General features: G+C 57.4%; 1 protein-coding gene across 4 annotated transcripts in view; it reads left to right on the top strand.

The window, feature by feature from the left end:
• The window catches only part of HDAC4 (histone deacetylase 4), a 226,751-nt gene that overhangs the window by 122,459 nt on the left and 83,975 nt on the right, over window positions 1–20,317 (top strand). For all 4 annotated transcript variants that reach the window (XM_030328206.1, XM_030328205.1, XM_030328203.1 and 1 more), the window contains one exon: window positions 12,195–12,345. In XM_030328206.1, coding sequence (XP_030184066.1) covers window positions 12,195–12,345 — 151 coding nt within the window. The remainder of the gene's footprint in view (window positions 1–12,194; window positions 12,346–20,317) is intronic.

Below are 20,317 nucleotides of genomic sequence, written 5' to 3'. Positions count from 1 at the left end.
ATCGGGAGCCTGGCCTTCAGCCTCACTGATGGAAACGCTGTGAGCACGAATGGGGCGGGGTTGACACTGGTACCGGGGCCACCGTCTCGGTTCCCCGGTGGCGGTCACCGTCTGCTGTGCTGGGGACACGTCCCCGTAGACCCTCCTGTGTGGCCCACCGAGCGGACAACCCTCTGTGCCCCAGGAGCAGCCGCCGACTGGCCCCGGGGCCCAAGCGTCCCTGGGAGGAGAGGAAGGCCTGCGCCCCGGGGCCCCTGTGCCCGTGTGTGGGAGAGAAGCGGGGGCCTGTGTTCGCGTGCGGACGCCGCCGTTTTCACAGGGAGTGTTTCCACGTAAAAAGTCTCTCTCTCTGATCGTGTAAGTCGCTGATGTTAATTATCGATTAACTGGAGATTACAAAGAGGAAAATGTTACTCCCGCGCTGCGAGCTGGGAAAGCTGTCCCATCTGAAGCGTGTCCCCGTCATCTTCTGTAAGTTGCGTGCGTGTCTGTAGTTTCACGGGATTGGGATCACGCTCAGGCACGCGTTTTCCATTTACTGTGCTGTCACCATTCTCTTTATCGTGGCACCTACCTGAGAAACATGATCGTAATGGTTTATTGTGGTATTACAATGAGCCATAATGAATTTAAATACCCCGAAACAGTTGAAGACTTGGACGCGGAGGTCATTTCCAGCTTCTCCTGTTTTCGCATCCTTGTGCATGCCTCATGCCTCCGTCTAGACAGAACAGAAATGCTATTGCCGACCCAAGGTAAGTACCTGTCTCTACTTCTCATTACCTATTGCCGAGTTCTTCCTCCCAAACCTGTTCCAGTCCTGAGTGAATGTGGGTCCGTCTGTCTGTCTGGGTCTTTCGCACCCACGCCCACGCGATTCTTCGATCGGCAAAATATTAAAGCAGCGTGAACCAGGACAGGGAGCATTTACTGGCCCGTCCTGGAGGGTGGTGCCCGTGCTGGGTGCTTGCTGGCACCCTCACTCCTGCCCGGCCTCTCTCCCACCCACGGGGAGGCCGGGCCACGCGGTGACTCTGCCTCCCGGCGGGGGGGGCGGGCACGACGGACCCCCGGCAACGTGATGCGCTGGGCTGTACTTGTTCACGGTACGTTTCCATTCTGTCTCACATCCTGTCTGCTTCCTCGATGGGGGGTAACCGTATTGCCATATGTTTATTAACTCGTTTCGTTGTTCCGTACTAATTGTCCTTCGCTGTTTTCGTATTGCCGTGCTCTTTCTTTTTGGTGTATGGTACCCTTCGTACATTAAGGGCGTTGTTTCAGTCTCCCTCGTCTGTTGTCATTTGGCTGTCCTTCTTCGTGAACCAGGCGTTTCTCTGAACCATTGAACTGGCGCCTCTCCCCTATGCCAAGCGCGTGTTTGTTTGGCAGACCGCCTCCAGCCTCCCCCCCCGCCCCGTGCCGACCCGACACAGCTCTCACCGGGAGCCTTGCGTGGCGCCATCCGCCACCCTCCTGGTCCACACGTTTGTTCTGCACGTGGATTCAGCGCCTTTTCTCACGGGGTCTCCCCTGGACACCTGCTTTGAAGGTGCAGCGGGCCAGTAAGTTAGCAGGACGTCCTGTAGGAAGTCCCCAGCGTTGAATTCCTAACCCAGGAGCGCACGTCACCCTCTGATGATGTGAGGCTTCTTCTGTCCTGGCGGAAAGCCTTGTTTTGTTTTTCTCACGCAAGGCTTACAGGTTCTGTATTTATTGGGGGTATTTTATAGATTGTGTTACCAGAACGGAGTGTGTTGCTTCCCTTTATTTACTGCCTGGCTACTTACCGTCAGTGCGTAGGAAAGCTCTGGATTTCCCGAAGCGCGTTCAGTTTTCTCGTTAGTCCTAGTAAATGTGTAATGGGTTATCTCATGTGCTCCCGGTAGACGATAACGTCGTCCGCGAATAATACTTGTCTTTTCCTTTTTTTCTTGAGCTGCGTTGACTAAAACTTCCGTGATCACGTAGCGACCTGACCCACTCCATGGCAGCACATGGTGGGGGTCCTGGGCTCGTGGCTTGCGGGAGCGGCAGGGAAGGCGGGACCCTCCTCCTCCATGCCGCGGTCTCCTTCAGGATTGCTCTGGGGCTCCGTCTCCGGGCCATGTCACCACTTGACCTGTGCTGTGGGGTCAGGCACCCCCGCTGACTGGCTCCGTGAGCAGGTGGCGGGCGCTCTAAGGGCAGAGGTCTTCCCTGGATCCTGTGTGGAGAGACAGACCCTGGCCTTCTTCTGTTGTTGGATTAAATCGTCTTGAGCTATTTTATAGTTTCCTAATGAGGATCTTGGTCATCTCCACTACAGAGGGGCTTTTCCACCGCCTCTGCCAGTTCAGGGTGTCAGCCAGGATGGAGCGTGCGATCCAGAACCGAGGCTCTGCCTGGGGTCACCCAGCCTTCCTGTGCTGCGTCAGCGGTAACCGCCCCGCTTCTGCCGAGCGGCCGTGAGCACGTCTGAGGGCGGGGCAGGCAGCGGCCACACGCTCACCTGGCAGAGCCAGCGGGGAGAGGGACACCTCCCCGTTGGCGGGTGTCTGTTTGCGTTTTTCCTTGTCTTTATTGAGAGACAGAGAGACACAAAGCATGAGCGGGGAGGGGCCGAGAGAGGGAGACACGGAATCCGAAGCAGGCTCCAGGCTCCGAGCTGGCGGCACAGAGCCCGACGCGGGGCTCGAACTCCCGAGCCGTGAGATCATGACCTGAGCCGAAGTCGGGCGCTTAACCGACTGAGCCACTGAGGCGCCCCGCTTTTTTCCTTTGCTTTAATAGAAAATACTTCGTTTCTTCCTCATTCATTTTTTCATGGTGGTAAAATTCACATATCCTAGGTTATCATTGGCCATTTTAAAGTGCATAATTTATACATTTACAATACCGTACAACCATGGCCACGATCTAGTTCCAAAATATTTTTGTCACCCCAAAAAGCCCTGAAGCAGGCACTCCCCGTCTCCCCTGGCCACAGCCCCGGCAGACCGATCTGCTTTCTGTCCGTCAGAGTTCGCCCGCTCGGGATATGCCGCGTACGGGTCGTCACGCGCTACGTGGCCCCTTCACTCAGCGTAAGACTCTCAGGTCTCATCCACGGTGCAGCTGTGTTAGAGCTTCCTTCCTTTTTCAGGCTGCGCGATGTTCCCTTGTGTTTTGTCTGTTCATCAGCTGATCTACGCTTGGGCTGTTTCCGCCTCTTCGGTGGCCGTGCGTGGCGTTGCTGTTTGAGCATCTGCGCTCACCTCTCTGGGGTGGGTACCTGGGGTCGGGCTTGCCGAGTCACGTGTAGCCCTCCGTTGAACTCTTAGAGGGACCACTAAACCCGACTCACTTTTGTATTTCGTATTTCGGGAAGATACACAAGAGCACAAAATTATAGTTTTATCTGTGTTTGTTTTGCCACTCAGTGGCCTTAAGCACAATCACGTGGTCGTGCGACCGTGAGCACCGCCCATTCCCAGGACATTCTCACCTCCCCACACAGAAACGCTGTCCCCATGAAACACTGACTCCCCGTGCCCTCCCCTAGCCCGGGGGCCACCCTTCTGCTCCGTGAACCGGACTCCCCCGGTACCTCCTGTGATAACGTCATGCAGTGTTTGTCTGGAGCAGCTATTCTCCACGTGGGTTTAACGGTAGAGTTCAAGGGCCCGGGCGCTCAGAGCTGTGTGCTGCTAGCAAAGTAGCTAAAGTAGGGCGGTCCGGCAGGCAAGGTCGCTGCCACGTGGCTGTGTCCAGACCCCTGCATCTGCACCCCTGATGTGCTCACACCTGGGCACAAGTGCGGACCACCACTGCCACTGTCTCTTCCCAAGGCCAGCCCCACAGTGGCACTGGGGGTCCCCCAAACTCAGACCGTGGTGTCTTCGTTACGTTGCTGACTTAACATGTGTGTACATAAGTACTCGAGCAGATGAAAGTCAAGCCCGCCGTGTACTTGCAAGAATGTTCTGTACCGCATGCCGGATAATACTGTTAGGGTGGGAAAATAAGATGAACTCTGTTCAGTTTGCTAACGTTTGCAAGCGTTCCGAGACTGAGCCACGGTCCGTCCTTGGGCTTTTCTAAGAGTACGCACCTTTGGGGACTGATCTTGGTAGGTAAACCGAGAGTTAAATATGAACCCAGAAGTTGCTGACTTCCGATTTAACCACCGGTCATTCTGTTGTGTTTCCGATAAGAAAGACAGACCGAACTGGGGCAGCAAACTGGACCAGACCCCGAACAGACTGCCACTGCGGGGGATCCCCACATCCCCGAGGAGTGCCTGGTTAACGGACTGAAGGAGGTGTTGGCTGGGGACCCCTCTACCCAGGCTGGGGTCATTTTTCTCCTTTCCAAGTGATGTCAGTTCAAGGGAACCCAGGGCCAGCTTGTGGCAGCTGCTAGTGGCACTCCACGCTTCTGGAAGCTTCCCTCTTGCATTTTGGCCTCGATGCCTCTGGGAAGGGTATGAAGAGGGAGCATATAAACCTGTGTGTTTAGAGGGTCTAGGGAGTATCAGCAGGGGCAGGTGTGGGGAGGCCCCCAGTGTAGGATTGCCCCCCCCAGCACATACCTGGAGTACGCTGGTCCCCGGTACACACCTATATTATGAAAACTTCCGTGAGCCAAAGTGGCATAACGCAAAGAAGCAATCACCACTAATTTATATGAAAACCTTTTTGAGTGCGTCCACATCGAGAAAATCGCCTGTTAGGCTTTTCTGATACTTAGGACACGTGTTGCTAACGGATGCACAAAATCAATCGAGATCAAGCCCAGCTGCTCGCAGACACGGTTCAGAGCTCTGGCGGCGGGGCGGGGAGACGGAGGGCGGTTCCCGGGCAGGGCTCGGCGGAGCCCCTCCTGCCGCCCCGGGTGTGTGCCGCAGCAGAACCAATGCTTTTCACGTATCTGCTCCCTTCTCCTTGTTTCAAGAAAGTGAAAATCTTCTTCATGTTTCTTTGAAAACAGGCCCTAACGGAGGTCTTTCGCAAAAGCCGAGTGACATAGCGCAAACTTTTCAGGAGGAGGGGATACCTGTGCTCCCTGCAAAGGTGCAGAGGCCTCTCGCTTCCTGGCCTCAAAGGGTATTTCTAGTCTAGCAGGTGAAAAATAAAAATTATCCCCACGCATGCGCTTTTTTCCTAGCAAGGCTGAACTGTGTGTGTGTGTGTGTGTGTGTGTGTGTGTGTGTGTGAGCGCGCGCGCACGCGAGGAGATGTAAAATCTGTCGGTGTGACCTGTGCTGTTTGCACGGTTAGGAGAGAGTTCTAGAGCCATTCAGCTGACAGTGTGAGTCCTCGCCTTGCAGGCAGAGGGATAAGATGGAAAGGAAGCCTGGCTTTCTGGCCCTCGCAGCCCAGCCCTGATGTTTACTCTCATTATTACCTGTCCCGGTGGCTGCCCCAGGCCGGGGCTTCCAGGTCACCCGAGGCAGCCGCTAATGAGCCAGTAGGACACTCCGGGTTGTTGCAGGCCGGTTCCTAGGAAAGCTCACCCTGCCTGCTGGCCAAAGTCCTGCGTCATGCCCGCACCTGTCTGCACCTGGGTAGCGTGTTTACGGAAGGAACCGCTTGTGAGGCGGCCGCTCTGGCTTCTAGGCGGTCATTACAGGCAAACGGACGGCCTTGCCTGACCTGCTGCTCCGAGGGCTCCTGGCGACGCCCCTGCTTTTCCTTTGCTGCCGGGCGTTTGTGGCACATGAGACCATCGCGCTTTACACAGCAGCCCCTGTGATCGTGCCTTCTAGAGTGCAGCTACCTGGGTTTGTAGAGGGGCGGAACCTGCTGTGCACTCCCGGAGGCAGCTGTAGGAGTTTCTGTCCTACAGAGAAAAGAGGCTCCCGCGCTGTGCACAAGAGGCTTGTGTGCACCCTCCCCCTCCCCTGTCCGGGCTCTCCCTCCTCAACGTGCTCTGGTCCGCGACTCCCCCAGGCTCGCTCTCCTGCCCAGGACGGTGGGCCTGCAGCAGCCAAGGGGCCGGGGGCAGACACAGTCTGACCTCTACACAGCCCAGAGCCCTCACGGGAAGTGTCTCGGGCAGAAGCCCTCGACAGGAAGGAGCCAGGGTCGCCTCCGGTGGGGTAAGGCGTAGGCCTCACCGTGAGGCAGTTTCTGAGGTCAAGCCTTGACGAAGAGCCCAGAGTTCCAGCAGCAGAGACGTGATGGGCGAGGGCGGAAGGGGTGCGGGCCGCCGGGCTCGACTGGCCCTGCCCTCACCGCCCCCTGCTCCCCTCAGCCTCGGTGTGCAGCCTCTGGGGGGCCCGCTGTGCCCCAGCGCCGGGTGTCTGAGGCAGACCCTCCTCGTGGTACTGGAGGGCGGTGGTACCCTCGTGGGTGCTTTTGACCACTGCTGGTTGTGCCACGAGGCAAGAGGGAAGAATGGTTTTGAACTTACGGAACGCGGCCTTTTGATTTGAACCGGGAAACCCAGTGAGCTAAAGCTGGAAAGGGCCCCATTTTGTGAGGACACCGTGGGGAACGACACTTCGGCCCCAGATGCTCACTCAGACCCACGGCTGAACAGGATGTGTTCCTGGAGGTCAGCCCCCAGACCCCGAGGCGGGAGGGGACACACTCTTTCTCTTGCTCTCGGTCACACGTTGCGTTCTGCGGGTGAGGGTCACGGGGCCTGCCCTGTGCTCGCCCCCGGGATGGTGACTGAGAAGGCACCAGGGCATCTCGAAGAGTCGACACAACATGCCCCGGGCCCGGCCCTGCTTCCACGTGGAAACGGCCTTGCGGTCTGGCATTTCATAGCGGGCCCAGTTCTGGTTCTAGATGGAAATGGGCCTGGGCCTTGCAGCCTGGCTTTTCATACTGGGCCCTTCTGTGGCACTGAGCACACCAGGCTTTTACAGTGTTGAAGAAGCATTTAAGGTCTGTGTTTTATTTTCAGTTTAGCCTGTTCTAAGTTATACTGGGAAGCAGGCGGCAAAGGCAGTTACTCGTGTCCGTCTGTCTGTCCTCCTGTTAAGTGCTGGCAGGTACCAGGCCGTGGGGACAGGCAGGCTTCCTGCGGGGGGCGCTGGGGAGAGGCGCCCGCGGGCCTGCACCCTCCCTGTCCCCTTCCTTTTGAAAGGATCTGTCCCTGAGGAAGTTCCAAGGGACTCGCTCAGGGCGAAGAGCAGGCCCAGCCCAGCCTCGTGTGCTCGGTGTGGACGTGCCCACCTGAGTCCCGGCCCTGGGCACCAGCCGTCCGTGCGTGGAACCTGGTCCCTCTTCCTTCCTCTCCTGCTGGCCTGGTTGTCCTGTGTTTGGGGCACATCACCAGCCTGGGCCACCGGCAAAGGAGGAAGAGAAACAGAAGGGGAGGCAACTGTCACCTGTGCTCGGGGTCGTGCTGAGCGCCGTGAAAAGAGCCCCGGGAGCAGACACGGGGCTGAGGCTGGCTGGCGGGTCCCCGCATGTCCCCCCCCCCCACCCTTCGCCGCGGGCCTGGCATACTGATGGGGGCCGCCTTGCACAAAGCACGTTGGACCCTTAGTGGCTAATTAAAGTCCAACTTAAGAATATTTCTGTTGAGGCCAGTTAGCCTCAGGGAGATGGGAGGATGCGCCTGGTTGGTTGGCTGGTTGGTTGGTTTTTGTTTGAAGCCATGATTTCGCCGTGTGATTGGCCTGAAGGACTCCCGGGACATCCAGTCTGTGTCTTCTGAGAGGGAGGGTTGGGGCAGTTTCCTTACTGTTTTAATTTTCACATTTGCTGCCTGAGTCTACAGTACGTTTAAAATCAGGAGGCTAGGGGCGCCTGGGGGGCTCAGTCGGTTGAGCATCCGACTTCAGCTCAGGTCCTGATCTCACAGCTCGAGAGTTCGAGCCCCGCGTCGGGCCCTGTGCTGACAGCTCAGAGCCTGGAGCCTGCTTCTGCTTCTGTGTGTCCCTCTCTCTCTGCCCCTAACCCACTCGCATTCTGTCTCTGTCTCTCTCAAAAATGAACAAACATTGGGGCGCCTGGGTGGCGCAGTCGGTTAAGCGTCCGACTTCAGCCAGGTCACGATCTCGCGGTCTGTGAGTTCGAGCCCCGCGTCAGGCTCTGGGCTGTTGGCTCGGAGCCTGGAGCCTGTTTCCGATGCTGTGTCTCCCTCTCTCTCTGCCCCTCCCCCGTTCATGCTCTGTCTCTCTCTGTCCCAAAAAAAAATAAATAAATGTTGAAAAAAAAAATTAAAAAAATAAATAAATAAACATTAAAAAAATTTTTTTTAATCAGGAGGCTATCCTCAACCTCAAAAAGAAGCCCACTGTTCGTTCTTGGGGCCCCCAGCCCCTCTGGGGGTCCTGGTGTGTGGGGGTTCCTGGGTGAGCTGTGGTCCTGGAGACTGTGGCCCACGCTGGTGCACGAGTGGCCCTTCGGTCTCGCCTATGTGTGGAAAGCCCGGACCTGCCCCACCTTCTCTGGGAAGCACCTGTGGCACAGGGCACTTCAGGCCCCAGGGAACTTGGCTGCTTAGACGGCGCGGCCTCGGCATTAAGTATTTTGCAGAACCCGGGGCCCGAGAGATTGGGGTTTGACGGCGCTCTGAGCGTGTCGGGAGCTCGCTCGTTGGGGCCCGGGGAGCGCTGGCCCCTCGGCAGGGATGGTGCTTGAGTGCCTGGCCCACTTCTGTCCTTCAGCCTGGCGCCTGGGTTTCCACTTCAACGTTGGTAATTAAACCCCAAAATCAGAGTCGAAGAAAACTGAACCCTAGAGATCTAGTATCTTACCCCGCACTCAGTGTTGGCTCACGCGTAAATTCGGTGTTAAACTCTGGTTGGAGTAATGGTATCTGTTATTATCGGGGTTTTTCCCTTAGAAAAATTAGGTAGTAGATATCTTTAAATTGCTCAGAAGAGTTTCAATCTACAAAAAAAGCAAAAAACAAAAAGAGCCCCCACCTTCTCCACACTTCTCCTCCGCCCGTAGTCTGACCTTAACGTATGTTGGTGAGGTACCAGTGGCAAATACGTGTGTGGATTTTACGTGACATAAAACTCGGCATTTTTCCAAGTCCTATTTTTCATAGCCATAAGCTGCCTTCCTCCTGCACCGTTGTTCTTCCCCAGGGAGGGACGGCTCGCAGCCTCCCGTCAGGGCCTGACCGCGGGCAGGCACAGAGTGGCCGCGCGGCACGGGGAGCCCCGTCTGTGCAGAGCGGGGAGCCAGCTCGGGAAAGTGAAGCAGGTGTTCCGCACCTTGTCCACCGTCCTCATTTTCCAGAAGCTGGGAGCACAGAGGGTCACTCCGTCCAGAATTCCGGAGGCAAGCCTGAACTGTGTGGTGACACTGGGGGGTGGGTGGGGAGCGTCCCAGCCTGGTTTGTTCTCAGCGCCTTTTTTGGAGGGGCCTTGGCACACGGTTCACTGCCTTCCGCCTAACCCGGGACGCAGAATGGACACCTGTAGACGGGACGCAAGCGGGACTGAGACCCTGCAGTGTTGCGGGGGGGGGGGGGGGGGGGCATTTGTAGGGAACCCAGCGCGTGTCTGTTAATGGCTCCTCCTGAAAACCCCAGGGCAGTGTTGCTTCCTGGGAGTTTGGTCTCCCTGTGAATTTTAATCACCACTGTGTGCGGCTGTTTCCGTCTTTTTGTAACGACAGTTGAAAGATCTCGCTCTCCTTCTGGGTTCTGGCTGCAAAGTAAATATTTTGAGACTATATTAAGTGACTTTCTGCCCCTTCCTCATTTACGCATCAAATGAACACGGAGCAGTTGAAAGGGAACCCAGGGCTGTACGAGGGCAGCTTGAGGGCGGGGGTGATAACCCGGAGAGGGGGCCCCCTAGATTCTAAGATCCGTCGTTCACCAGACCACCGCGCTGGTTTCCCGGCCTGAGCGGCACCAGGACGCCCCCCGGGCTGCGGGCTGCTTAACTTCCGGACACGCGAGAGGTGCACGGCTGCAGCCCGGGGAGGGCGTTCACCTGTGCCCGCAGCCGTGCGGCCCTCGCGCAGGTTCTCGAATCCGCATCCGAATCCGAATGGGTCAGCAGGCACTACACCAGCGGAAAGACCTTCCTGGGGCGTGTGGAGGAGCGTGGAGGGGAGCGGGGGATCGGGTCCGAGGCCGGGCGTCTGTGCTCCGCACTGTCCCCTGACCGCCCAGCTGGTGCCCCTGGGAAGGTGCTTATTTCTGATAGTTTCGCTGTCTCCACGGAAGATGGTTGGAATGTAACTTTTTCCACAGGGAGGCTCTGCAAAGTGCCCGTCAGTGTCCGTGGGCCCCACCGGTGGGCACCGAGCGGGGCCCCTTCCGCGTGGCCCCTTTCGCGTGGCCCTCCCCTCCCAGCTGCCGCGTCAGTCCCCTTCCGCCTCACACCGGGCCTGCGAGAGTCCCAGGAGCAGCAGGGAGGTGTGCGCCCTGTGGGGTCTGGACGCCCCGCCCCTCCTCCGCCCTCCTGGTTCGAGGCCTAGCCACACCTCACACCTCCCTCTGCTGGTCCGCCCCGGTGCCCCTGGCTGCAAAGGGGTCCCCTTCCCCACTGTGGAAGGTAGGAGCTGGCCACTGTGGACCGGGGCTGTGGGTCCCCTGCAGTGAGAAATGCCACCTGATCGCTGGAGGCTGTGTGTGTGTGTGTGTGTGTGTGTGTGACCCTCTGGCGAGCCGCGCCCTGGCTCAGTCCCGTGGGGCTCTGCCATCAGGCCGCCTCCCCCGGGCAGGGCCGCCGTGGGGTGTGTCTCATGGAGGCTGGCACGGGGCCAGCCCTGTGGGAAGGTGTGGCCCGGCACCTTGCCCCTTGGGCCGCGCACATGGGCCTGGCATCCTGCACCTGCTTCTGCACGCACGTTCCCCACATACCCGCCGGTGGTTGGTTCCTGTCCTCGTGAACTGTTGCCAGCTGCTCCCGAGGCTCTGCGGAACGTCCTCGTCATTGGCCGGCACGGCACTCCCCCTCCTGGGCTGCAGGCTTTACTCAGAGAGGGAGTGTGGACTTCCGTTTTACGAATGTCTGTAACTGCTGTTCTTTTTCTTTAACGTTTTTGGCATCACGTGATTTGCACCTCGGAAGAGTCACGGACGTGACGGGTGACATCTCGCGTCTTTGTAGAGAAGGGCTCTAAGCAACCTGAAATCCCGTTTTCTTAATTTCTTAGTTTACGTGCTCTAGTTGGTGACAGAAACCGGGTGATTTCCCTACTCTGGTGACAGCATGGTGGGAACGGGGCCCGGGAAGCCAGTCGAGGGCCCTAGTGGTGGCACTGCTCCCCATTCCCTGCGGCCTCTGTGGGCAAGACATTTGATGGCTCAGATGTGGACACTTGTGCCAGATTTCCTTGCTAGAAAGTTCCGGGGCTGCCCCCACCCCTGTCCCACACCAGAGCAGGATGGCCACCCGCCCAGGAGGGGCCACAGAAACAGGACGGACGATGACAAGAAAAGAGGGCGCGTACTCGAAGCGATTCAGGCCTAGCGCGGACGCAACCCTGGGCTTTGCCGCCGTGTCCCGGGGCGTCCCCCGCCACCACCTCACATCCGCGGAATCTGAGGGCCGGCCCTTTCCCCACGAGCCCGTCGGCACCTGCACACTCGTGAGGCCTGTTCCGGCCCATCTGTGTTTCTCGTGGATCGCTGCCTCATTCTGCCTCCTCGCCGGGTGGATCTCCAGCGACGGGTGCGCACAGTTGGCCCGCGTGTTGGGCTCTGAGGGCCGTCGGAGCGTGTCCAGCCCGGGCGTTGGGAGCAGGCCGCCGGGCGCTAGTCGCACAGGCCTGGCACGGGCGTGTCTCTGGGGCTCGGGCTAGCCCGGGCCCTGCCGGCCGGGGTCTGGGCGGACGCGCACCTGACTCGGGGAGGTGCCAGTGGTCTGCCGGGGGGGGGGGGGGGGGGGGGGCCGTTCCGCGTCGCCCTCCGCTGTGCCATTCTCAAAGCACATCGCCCAAGCCTCCTCTCTCCTCCCGGCAGCTCAGGGGCGTTCATTTTCATAACTTCTAACACGTAGAAAGTCAGCCGGCACCCGGGGCTTCCGGCAGCCACGCTTGCTGTGTGGACCGGGCCGAGCCAATCCCCGCCCCCGGTTAGGGGTGCTGGCCGTGCAGAGGACAGCCCGGCTCCGGGAGGCACGGTGCGGAGACCCCTGTGGCCTTGGCTGGTCTTCGGGGGGGCGTGCGCGCGTGTGTGCGTGCGTGCGCGTGCGCGCGCGCGTGTGTGCGTGCGTGCGCGTGCGCGCGCGCGTGTGTGCGTCTTGTCCCGTCTGGGAGCGAGGCTCTGACCGTCTCTGTCTCCTCCTTCCCTGCTCGCAGCAACAGCAGGAGCTGCTGGCCATGAAGCACCGGCAGGAGCTTCTGGAGCACCAGCGGAAGCTGGAGAGGCACCGCCAGGAGCAGGAGCTGCAGAAGCAGCACCGGGAGCAGAAGCTGCAGCAGCTCAAGAACAAGGAGAAGGGCAAAGAGAGTGAGTGTGCGGGGGCGGGGGGGACACGCCGGGCGGGCGCCGGGGCCTCCCCGGCACGGCTCTTCCCGTGGCTGCCGCGCCCCCGGGCCTGGCGGCAGCGGCCCAGGCAGGAGCCGGCGTCGTGCGTGCCCTCGCCGCAGCACCTCGTCCGGGTCGCCGAGAGCGTCCTGAAGCGCGCTGGGCGGGTGGGGAGCGGCTCTCCCCTGTGAGTCTGGTTCCTTCCTAAGTGTGTCAAAGTTCTTTCCCCTTACAGGCATTGTGGGAGCGCCTCAGAGCCAGGCCCGGCTGGTGGGCCACGCCGGGGGCCGAGCGGGGACGCGGGTGCCGCCACGCGCCCCCGGGGCCCTAACGTTCGCCCCTGTGCTTGCGTGTCAGAGGACCGGGGGTGCCTCCTAGGAGGGGCCCAGGCTCGATCCTAGCCAGGGGGTGATTCCGTGTGCCGGTCCCCTTTGGGAGACTAGGGGGACTTCCCTCGTGTCCCTTGGGGAGGAGCCACGGCCCCCTGCTGCCTGCCAGACGGAGGGCGGAAAGCACGTCCGGCGGGCGCGGCGAGGGACCCATGTCTGGGAGGCCTCGTGGGTCCCACACACGGGACTGTGGCCGAAGGGGCACAACCCTCACGTGCGTCCGTGCCCCTTTCTTTGGGCAACTTGCTTCCAGTGACGCGCCCGGGACCTAGAAGGCAGAGTCGGTGGGTGACGTATTCGCAGGCTCGGTTTGTGTCCGCCCGAGACATCCGTGCCGAGTCGAGCCTGCTTGCCCCCTGGTGATGATGTAGTCAAGGTGTGCATTTGTCTCCTGTATCGGGTTTTGGTGTGGTGACCCTTCCAGTGCTCGTGAGTAAAAACACTAGTCTTCACACACTTCAGGAACACACACAAACCTCACAAAACTAGTGTCTTCAGCTACTGAAAATGGTCAGTCATCCAGACGAACCATCGTAACAGTCCGTCGTGTGGACCTTAATCTACCTACGCACGACAGCACGAGACGCATTAAAAGGTTCTTGTGAAGTCTCTTATCTGAAATTAATTAAGGATCTTTTGTCCCGGGGTGTGATGTACATACAAAAGGCACACACCCTGTTCCCAGGCCCACCTCCCAGCAAAGCATCTGCATCAGGACGGGAACCACATCCGGGCCCCTCCCTCCTCCATAGAGTAACTCCTCCCTGGCACCTAACACGGAGGGCAGGTTTGCCTGCTTTTGAAGTTGATGTCAGTGGCTTCATGAATACGCAGGATTTCGTGTTTTGCTTCTGTCACTCACCATCACACTCGTGGAGTCCGTCCTTGCCGTCCTGTGTGGCGGGAGATCACGGATTCAGGCTGCTGCCTGTGCCCCACTCACAGGCGTCCCACCACATTCATCCAGCCTGTGGTTGGTAGGTATCTGGGTGTTTGCTGACCCACACTGTTAGAGACAGTGCTGGCACGTACGTCCCCGGGCACGTTTCCTGGTGCGGACGGGTAAATGCGAGGTATGCACGTGCCCCCCCCTTTCCTGCGTGAGGCCTGGCCTCCTCCAGCCTTGTAGGGCAGCTCCCGTGTCTGCTATCCCACCGAACCCTGGTTGCCATCAGCACTCTGAGTCTGGCTGCGAGCGGTCGCCCCTGTGGCTTCAGCCTCACTGTCTGATCACCCGTGAGACTCGGTGCGTTTTCATGTTTCCTGTCAGAGGGGTATATTCCTTTCCTGGGAGAAGTGCCTGTTCAAGTGTCTTTCTCATTTTTGTGGTGGGTTCTCGCCCTTTTCCTCGACTTGGGTAGTTCCCTTGACATCCCCCGCACCGAGCTCTCCCTTGGTGTGGTGTGTCCCACACGCCGTCCTGTGCTCTGCTCTGTCTGCTCTGCCTCATGGCGCCTTTTAAACAGCACAGGCTCCCGCTGCTCCGGCGGCCTGATCAGTCTTCTCTACACTGGGTTCAGGACACGTTCCCACCTGCGTTCTGTATACATTTTTATAAATATTCTCTTTCCAAAAGGCTGTTGGTTTTTTCCTAAAATATGCAGCTAGTGTATCACTTTTGCCTTCAGTTTGTCTCTCCACTTAACTATTTTTAAGTTCTTAGTAACTGGTTTTATACACAAAAGTAACAACTTTTATGATCGTTAGTTACTAACGGCGTATGTTGCTTCTGAAATCATATGCTTTAATGTGTTTTTATTATAATGGTCTGGTTGAGTTTCGATGTAGGAAGCATGTCAGAAGAGTTTTTACTACATGTGAGATCTGATCTTTGTACCAGTATTTTAAGGTAATTCCTAAAGCTGAATGGTACACCTCATTACATCACACCATTCGGGTAAGACGATGGCTTATGGGGTCCGCGATGGCCCATGATGGAGACTCCGGGCATGAGGACAGGAAGCCGTCAGGAGAAGATAAATTGCAGATTTGGGTCGGCAACATATGCCCTTGGTCTTTGAGGGCAGACTCGTATCTGCGGTGGGCTGATGGGGCAGGCGAGGCGGCCACGCTCACGGGTCACTGCCCAGCCCGCTGGCTCAATGACACCGTCCTCCGTTCCCACCTCCGCACCAGCCCAACCACTGCCTGTATTGTGTGTGTGGACTCCTTTGTGTCCAGGGTCCCTCCTGGCTGAGGTGTGGCCAGGGCATGACCACCTTTGAGCGGTGTGGCATGTGAGGTCAGGAAAATGCCCCAGATGTCCTGATGCACTGGTCTGGAGGGGAGGGTGGGCATCAGCGCTGACATTTCTAGAACTCCCTGGATGATTCTTATTGCAGCTGGGGTTGGGCCGTGAGTCTAGGTGAGTCCGCTTGCTGTGTGTTAGGGATCTGTCGTAGGGGCTCCATGGCCTGTCGTTGGGGGCCGCCTTCTATGCGGGAGAGCCGCCCTGTACGTGACAGCACCTGGCGCATATAGGAGCCCTTCTCCTGGGGGCCCAGGTGTGCTTGGTGGGGCCGCACGCACACAGTGGCCTCTGCCTTGGGGCCTGCTCCTTTCTCCTCTCTCAGGCTTTGCTTTGGCCTCAGTGGTACATCCGACTTACGTTTTGCTTTCGAGGAGGGTAGTTGTTGTTCATCAAAGGATGGACGTTAAAACTGTAAGCGTCGGCTAGTTGATGTATGCCACAACGAACCAACAAATCCAGGTTTTCAGATTTTGCTAAAAAGCAGCTCAATTGGTTCCTAGTAGTTTACCAGAAGCTTCCAATAAAAATAACATCTTAAGCCTCACAAAATGCGAAAAGATTTGCCTTCGGAAAACATTTTGGATCTGTTTACAAGTCAAAAACAATTTCTTCTCTACCTCCTAACCCCCCCCCCCCGACCCCCACAACTGGAGCGTGGAATGTTCTCTGCTTCCCTCCTCCTCGCTCGTCACTCACAGCAGCCCTGGTGGTTTTCAATTTGTGGATTTGGGTGGTCAGGTTTTATTGTTAATAATAAACTGTGTACAGTGTGGGTATTTGGCTCGCTTGTGTAGGCTTTGCAGCCCTGAGTGTGGTCTTGTGAGAAGGCAGGCCTGGCAGGCCCCCGTGCCCCGCGCCACTGGGGGCAGCCCTGCACCTATGAAGGAGAGCCTTGTTCCCACCAGCTTAAAGGGCGTTTGTGGGGAAATGCAAATGGCCTGGGGCGTCTCCCGTTTGTCAGCATTTGAAAATGCAGGGCAAGGCATCTGTTTAGTTTCTTGGGGTTTTTTTAAAAGGGAATTTCCTATTGAATATTTAATTAAAGTTTTGTTACATCGATAAACATTCACCGTACTTTGCATTTAAATAATTCTGCAGTTTTCTTTTGCTTATTGATAGCAGTCAATGCTGTTAGCTCTAAGGAACAGTGAATTCTTGGAACTTGTGGCAGGTTTCATCTCGTTCAGCGTGAACACATGATCTTTCGTCAGGGAACTTTTACTTAGATTAACTACATTTAAGAATCTAAGACATACCGTCTTTTAACACAAATTCAAAGGGAGAATCAATCGAAGGCAAGTCTTTGTTCTCCAGGCGGTCTGGGACGAATACAGCTCCGCTTCTTTTCGCTGTTATTTACAAGCACAGCCCGGGTGGGGAAAACGTGCCATCGTTTGAGGCGAAGTCATTCACTTTATTTTAAAAAGGAAAAAAAAAAAAAAAAAAAAAGTGGCTCAAGAGGCTGGAGTTAAAAGACCCAGCACCTGGTCCAGAAGGTGATTCTCTATCCCACGTGCGAAGGGGAGCTTCCTCAGAGCCCAGCGGGGCGTGAGAAGAAGGAGCCAATCCCAGGCAGAGGTCACACGGAAAACCTGCGATGGGCCGTGTCCAGAGGCACCTTCTCCTCTGCCTGCGCCCACGGGTGCCTGGTCCTTAGATCCCCTTCCCTGTGGGGAGGGGACTTCATCTCTCGTATTTTATTTACATCTTTATCCCAGTTGGCCAGATCAGACCCTGGCGCATAATTATGTCTCTGGAAACCCTGTCAGATGGATGCGTGATAACCAAGAGCAATTAATTTTTTTTTAAGTAAAAATGAAAGACATTTGGTATTTGTTTATCGAATGTGTTTTATTGACTCTATAATTTTGGTTTTAAGTGGACGAATCTAGGGGTGCCTGGGTGGCTCAGTCAGTCGAGCACCTGACTCTTGATTTCGGCTCAAATCGTGATCCCAGGGTTGTGGGATCGAGCTTCGCATCCGGTTCTGCACTGAGGTTGGATTAAGATTCTCAAGATTCTCTCTTCCTCTGCCCCTCTCCCCACCTGTGCTCACTCACTCTGTCTCTCTCTGTCTCTCTCTCTCTCAAACTAAATAGATAGATAAGTAAGTAAATAAAGAAGAGGAAGCCGGAGGAGCACAGAGTAACGTATGGAAGTGCGGAATCGCTATATTGTACACGTGAAACTAACATGACACTACGTAAACTAACTAAAACTAAAATTAAAAACAGAGAGAAGAAAAAAAATTTTACTCAAGTATTTTATAAGTGTCAAAAGAAGCGTTTTGCGATGCATGTTGGATTGGAATTGAGGACACAGTTAGAATGCAAAGATTTCAACATACGTGACCAGGACAAACAACCTGCAGATAAAAAGCCAAGGTGGCAGAATCTGTTGAGAGATGGGTCAATGACTGGAAGGATGACAGCTCCGTTTGGAATTGTCTCCGCATAAAGTGCCAAGAAGAGAAGACGGTCCCTCTGTGGCCCAGCGTCACACACCTGTGGCCCGGCGTCTGCCGTGGGTCCCGCGTGTGTATGGGTGTGAGTCGTGCCCACCGCCCCTGTGAGGAAGGGCCCGGTGCGTCAGCCTCCAGCCACAGGTGGCCTGGGAAGGGCCAGGGAGGGTCCACCCTTCTGACCAGGTCACCGTCTGCCCCCTCTTGCAAGGTGGACTCGGCCCGACGTGCCCAGGAGGTGCTGCGGCATTCGTGTGGTGTATTTATGTCGGAACCTTCCTGAGCTCAGGGAGGTGGGCTGGTCCTGATTTGGTTCCACGAGAGCCTGGTAAGGTGCCCTGTCCCGGCTCGAGCTGGCCGAGGGACCCCACGTCAGTCCCGCAGACGTATGTCCTGCCGTGAGGACACAGCAGGCAGCTCAGGGCACAAGGCCCTGCCGGTGGCTGGCAGGTGCCACAGCCCCGGCCAGCAACAGGGCCAGGGTCTCCTCCAGGAGGGGCCGCTCTCCTTCGCCACGTCCCGCTGTGCTTGCCTGTCGCTGGGATTTGTCGCGTGCACTCCCTGCCGCGGTGGGGCGTTTGTCCTTTGCCCTCCTTTGAGTTCTGGAGCCCGAGACATCAGCCAGGACTGTGGCCGAAGCAGGGAGAGTCAGAAGCCGCCTAAACCTGGTCCTCGGGGCCAGCTTGTCCCCAGGGGGCCCTCAGGGGAGTCATAAGCATCCCCCCACCCCGTGGAGGGCAAGTGGAGCCACCGGGTCGGTGGTTCTGGGGAAGATCCGGCGAGCTAACGCACAGTTTGGGTTTGCTGGGAAACTTTCGGGAACGGCCTTGCCCGGCCCACCGAGAGTGTCTGCTGCTTGTCTGCTATTTTGCGTGGTCCACTCTTCCGGAAGCGGTTTTGCAGGACCGGGAGGCCATCTGCTCTTCCTCTGTCCGGGTCTTCCTGCTCCCCCTCCTCCCGCTCCTCCTCAGCAGGAAGTCTGATCCAGCGCGGCCAGCAGCCCGAGCGGAACAACCAAAGTCCTCGTTTCACTGTGGTTTCTTTCATCTCCGCAGGTTGCGCGTATCTCGCACGTTTATTGGCCAATTCGCGTTTCCCTTTCGTCAGCGACCCTCTGCGTCCCCTGTCCTTCGTCTCACTCCTGGTTGCCAGGCCCGCCGTGTACGGTCGCGGTTAGCCCTTGGCGTATGTTCTGCCACCCTCCTGGTGCCCCTGCGCTGTCACGAACGCCATGTGACTGCATGCCCGGGCACGTTGTAGGCAGGCCTCTGTGTCTGCACGTGCAATCTTCTGACACGTCCACTTGCAGATGGGAAACACGGGCTCTGCACGTTCAGAATCTGTGTTCCCTCTGACACTGGCTACATTTCGGGGGACTGAGCCGCGCTGCCCGGAAACACGTGTGACTTTGTGCCTTTGGTCACCCCCCACGGCCCGGCCTGTTAGCGTTAGTCGTCCCGCGTGCCCTCCTCACGAGTGTCGCCGGGACACCGTGCCCGCTGGCTGGCACCCGGCACGTAGAGAGCTCTGGCAGGCTTCTCTTCTCACGTGCCCCTGGGGCCGTCTCCCCAAAGCCTGGGAAGGCCCAAGACACGAGTCCGTGTGTCGTGACGGGAGCTTCTGAAGGTGGTTCGGGGTCGGTTTAGTGAACCTGTGTTTCTCTGGATGATCTAATTCGGACGCTGTTCCCAGGGGTCTGTGCTGTCTGACTGTCGTCCACGACACACGCAAGGCCCACTGTGACCTTACTGTGGGGGGACGCTGCCCTGGAGCACGGCAGACATACGTACAGCTGGACAGAATTCAGTGTGCGGGGTGATAACAGTGGCAAGAAAGATGGTTTCTCTGATGATGCTAACAATTCACGAGCAACCCGTCAAAATACCTAGAGAGTCACGTACACCAAAATCCATTTCACACGCATCAGAAAGAACCGTGAACACATAGCAACAGCAAGCACATAAATGAATGAAAGCCCAACACCGGGAAACAAGGATAAAATAAAACTTATTATTTACCAAACCAGCGAAAGGAAGATCAATTTCAAAGCTTCCGGGAAATGGGGAAACCAGAGCAGATTACGTGCAAACAAGCGTTTGAATATCAAATTTGGGAAACCACCAGCATTTCCCTCCTCTGTTGGGAGGAACCCAGGTCTTGCCTCCTGCGTTTGCCCTTTACGTAGACCCACGCGGACCCGGAACGCGACGCTGCTGGGATTGCCCACGACGCAGCGCTCCGTCACCCCCGGCTGTCCTGCAGCCCGTCTGTTTGGACACTGCTCAGCTGAGGGCTCGGTCCCACAAGCCCCCCCGGCGGACGCCGGTTGCCGATCCAGACTGTCACCCGAGCGTCTGACCAGCCGCTGTAGGCCCTCAGAGGTTCCCACAGCCCCCTCCTTGCTTGTTGAGCTTGCCGGCCGGCTCACAGCACCCAGGGGGAGGCTCCTGACACTCCTCGGTTTAGTAAAGGACGTGGCAGAGGACAGAGATGAGCAGCCAGGAGAAGCAGCGCGTAGGACGAGGTACGGGCAGCTCGCGGGCGCGGGAGTCTCTGTCCCCGTGGAGCTGGGGCGCGTCGCCCTCTCAGTACGTGCATGTGCTTCCCAGTGTGGACACCCTCTGCACCCCATACCGGGACTTGGTATGGAGGCTTCCTGGTGAGCAATTATTAACTCTGTTTCCAGCCCCTCTCCGCCCAATCCAATGGGGCTGAGGATCCCAAGCTTCTAATCACGGCTTGGTCTTTCGGTGGCCAGCCCCTCCAGGAGCCACCCGAGAGTGCAGCCAGGGTCACTGCATCAGAACAAGAGATGGCCCTAGTGTTCTTATCACTTAGGAGTTTACAGGGGTT

This window comes from Lynx canadensis, chromosome C1 (genome assembly GCF_007474595.2).
Source record: "Lynx canadensis isolate LIC74 chromosome C1, mLynCan4.pri.v2, whole genome shotgun sequence".
Classification (NCBI taxonomy): Eukaryota; Metazoa; Chordata; class Mammalia; order Carnivora; family Felidae; genus Lynx; species Lynx canadensis.
The sequence above is the reverse complement of the archived record's forward strand: the minus strand, read 5'-3'. Positions and strand labels throughout refer to the sequence as shown.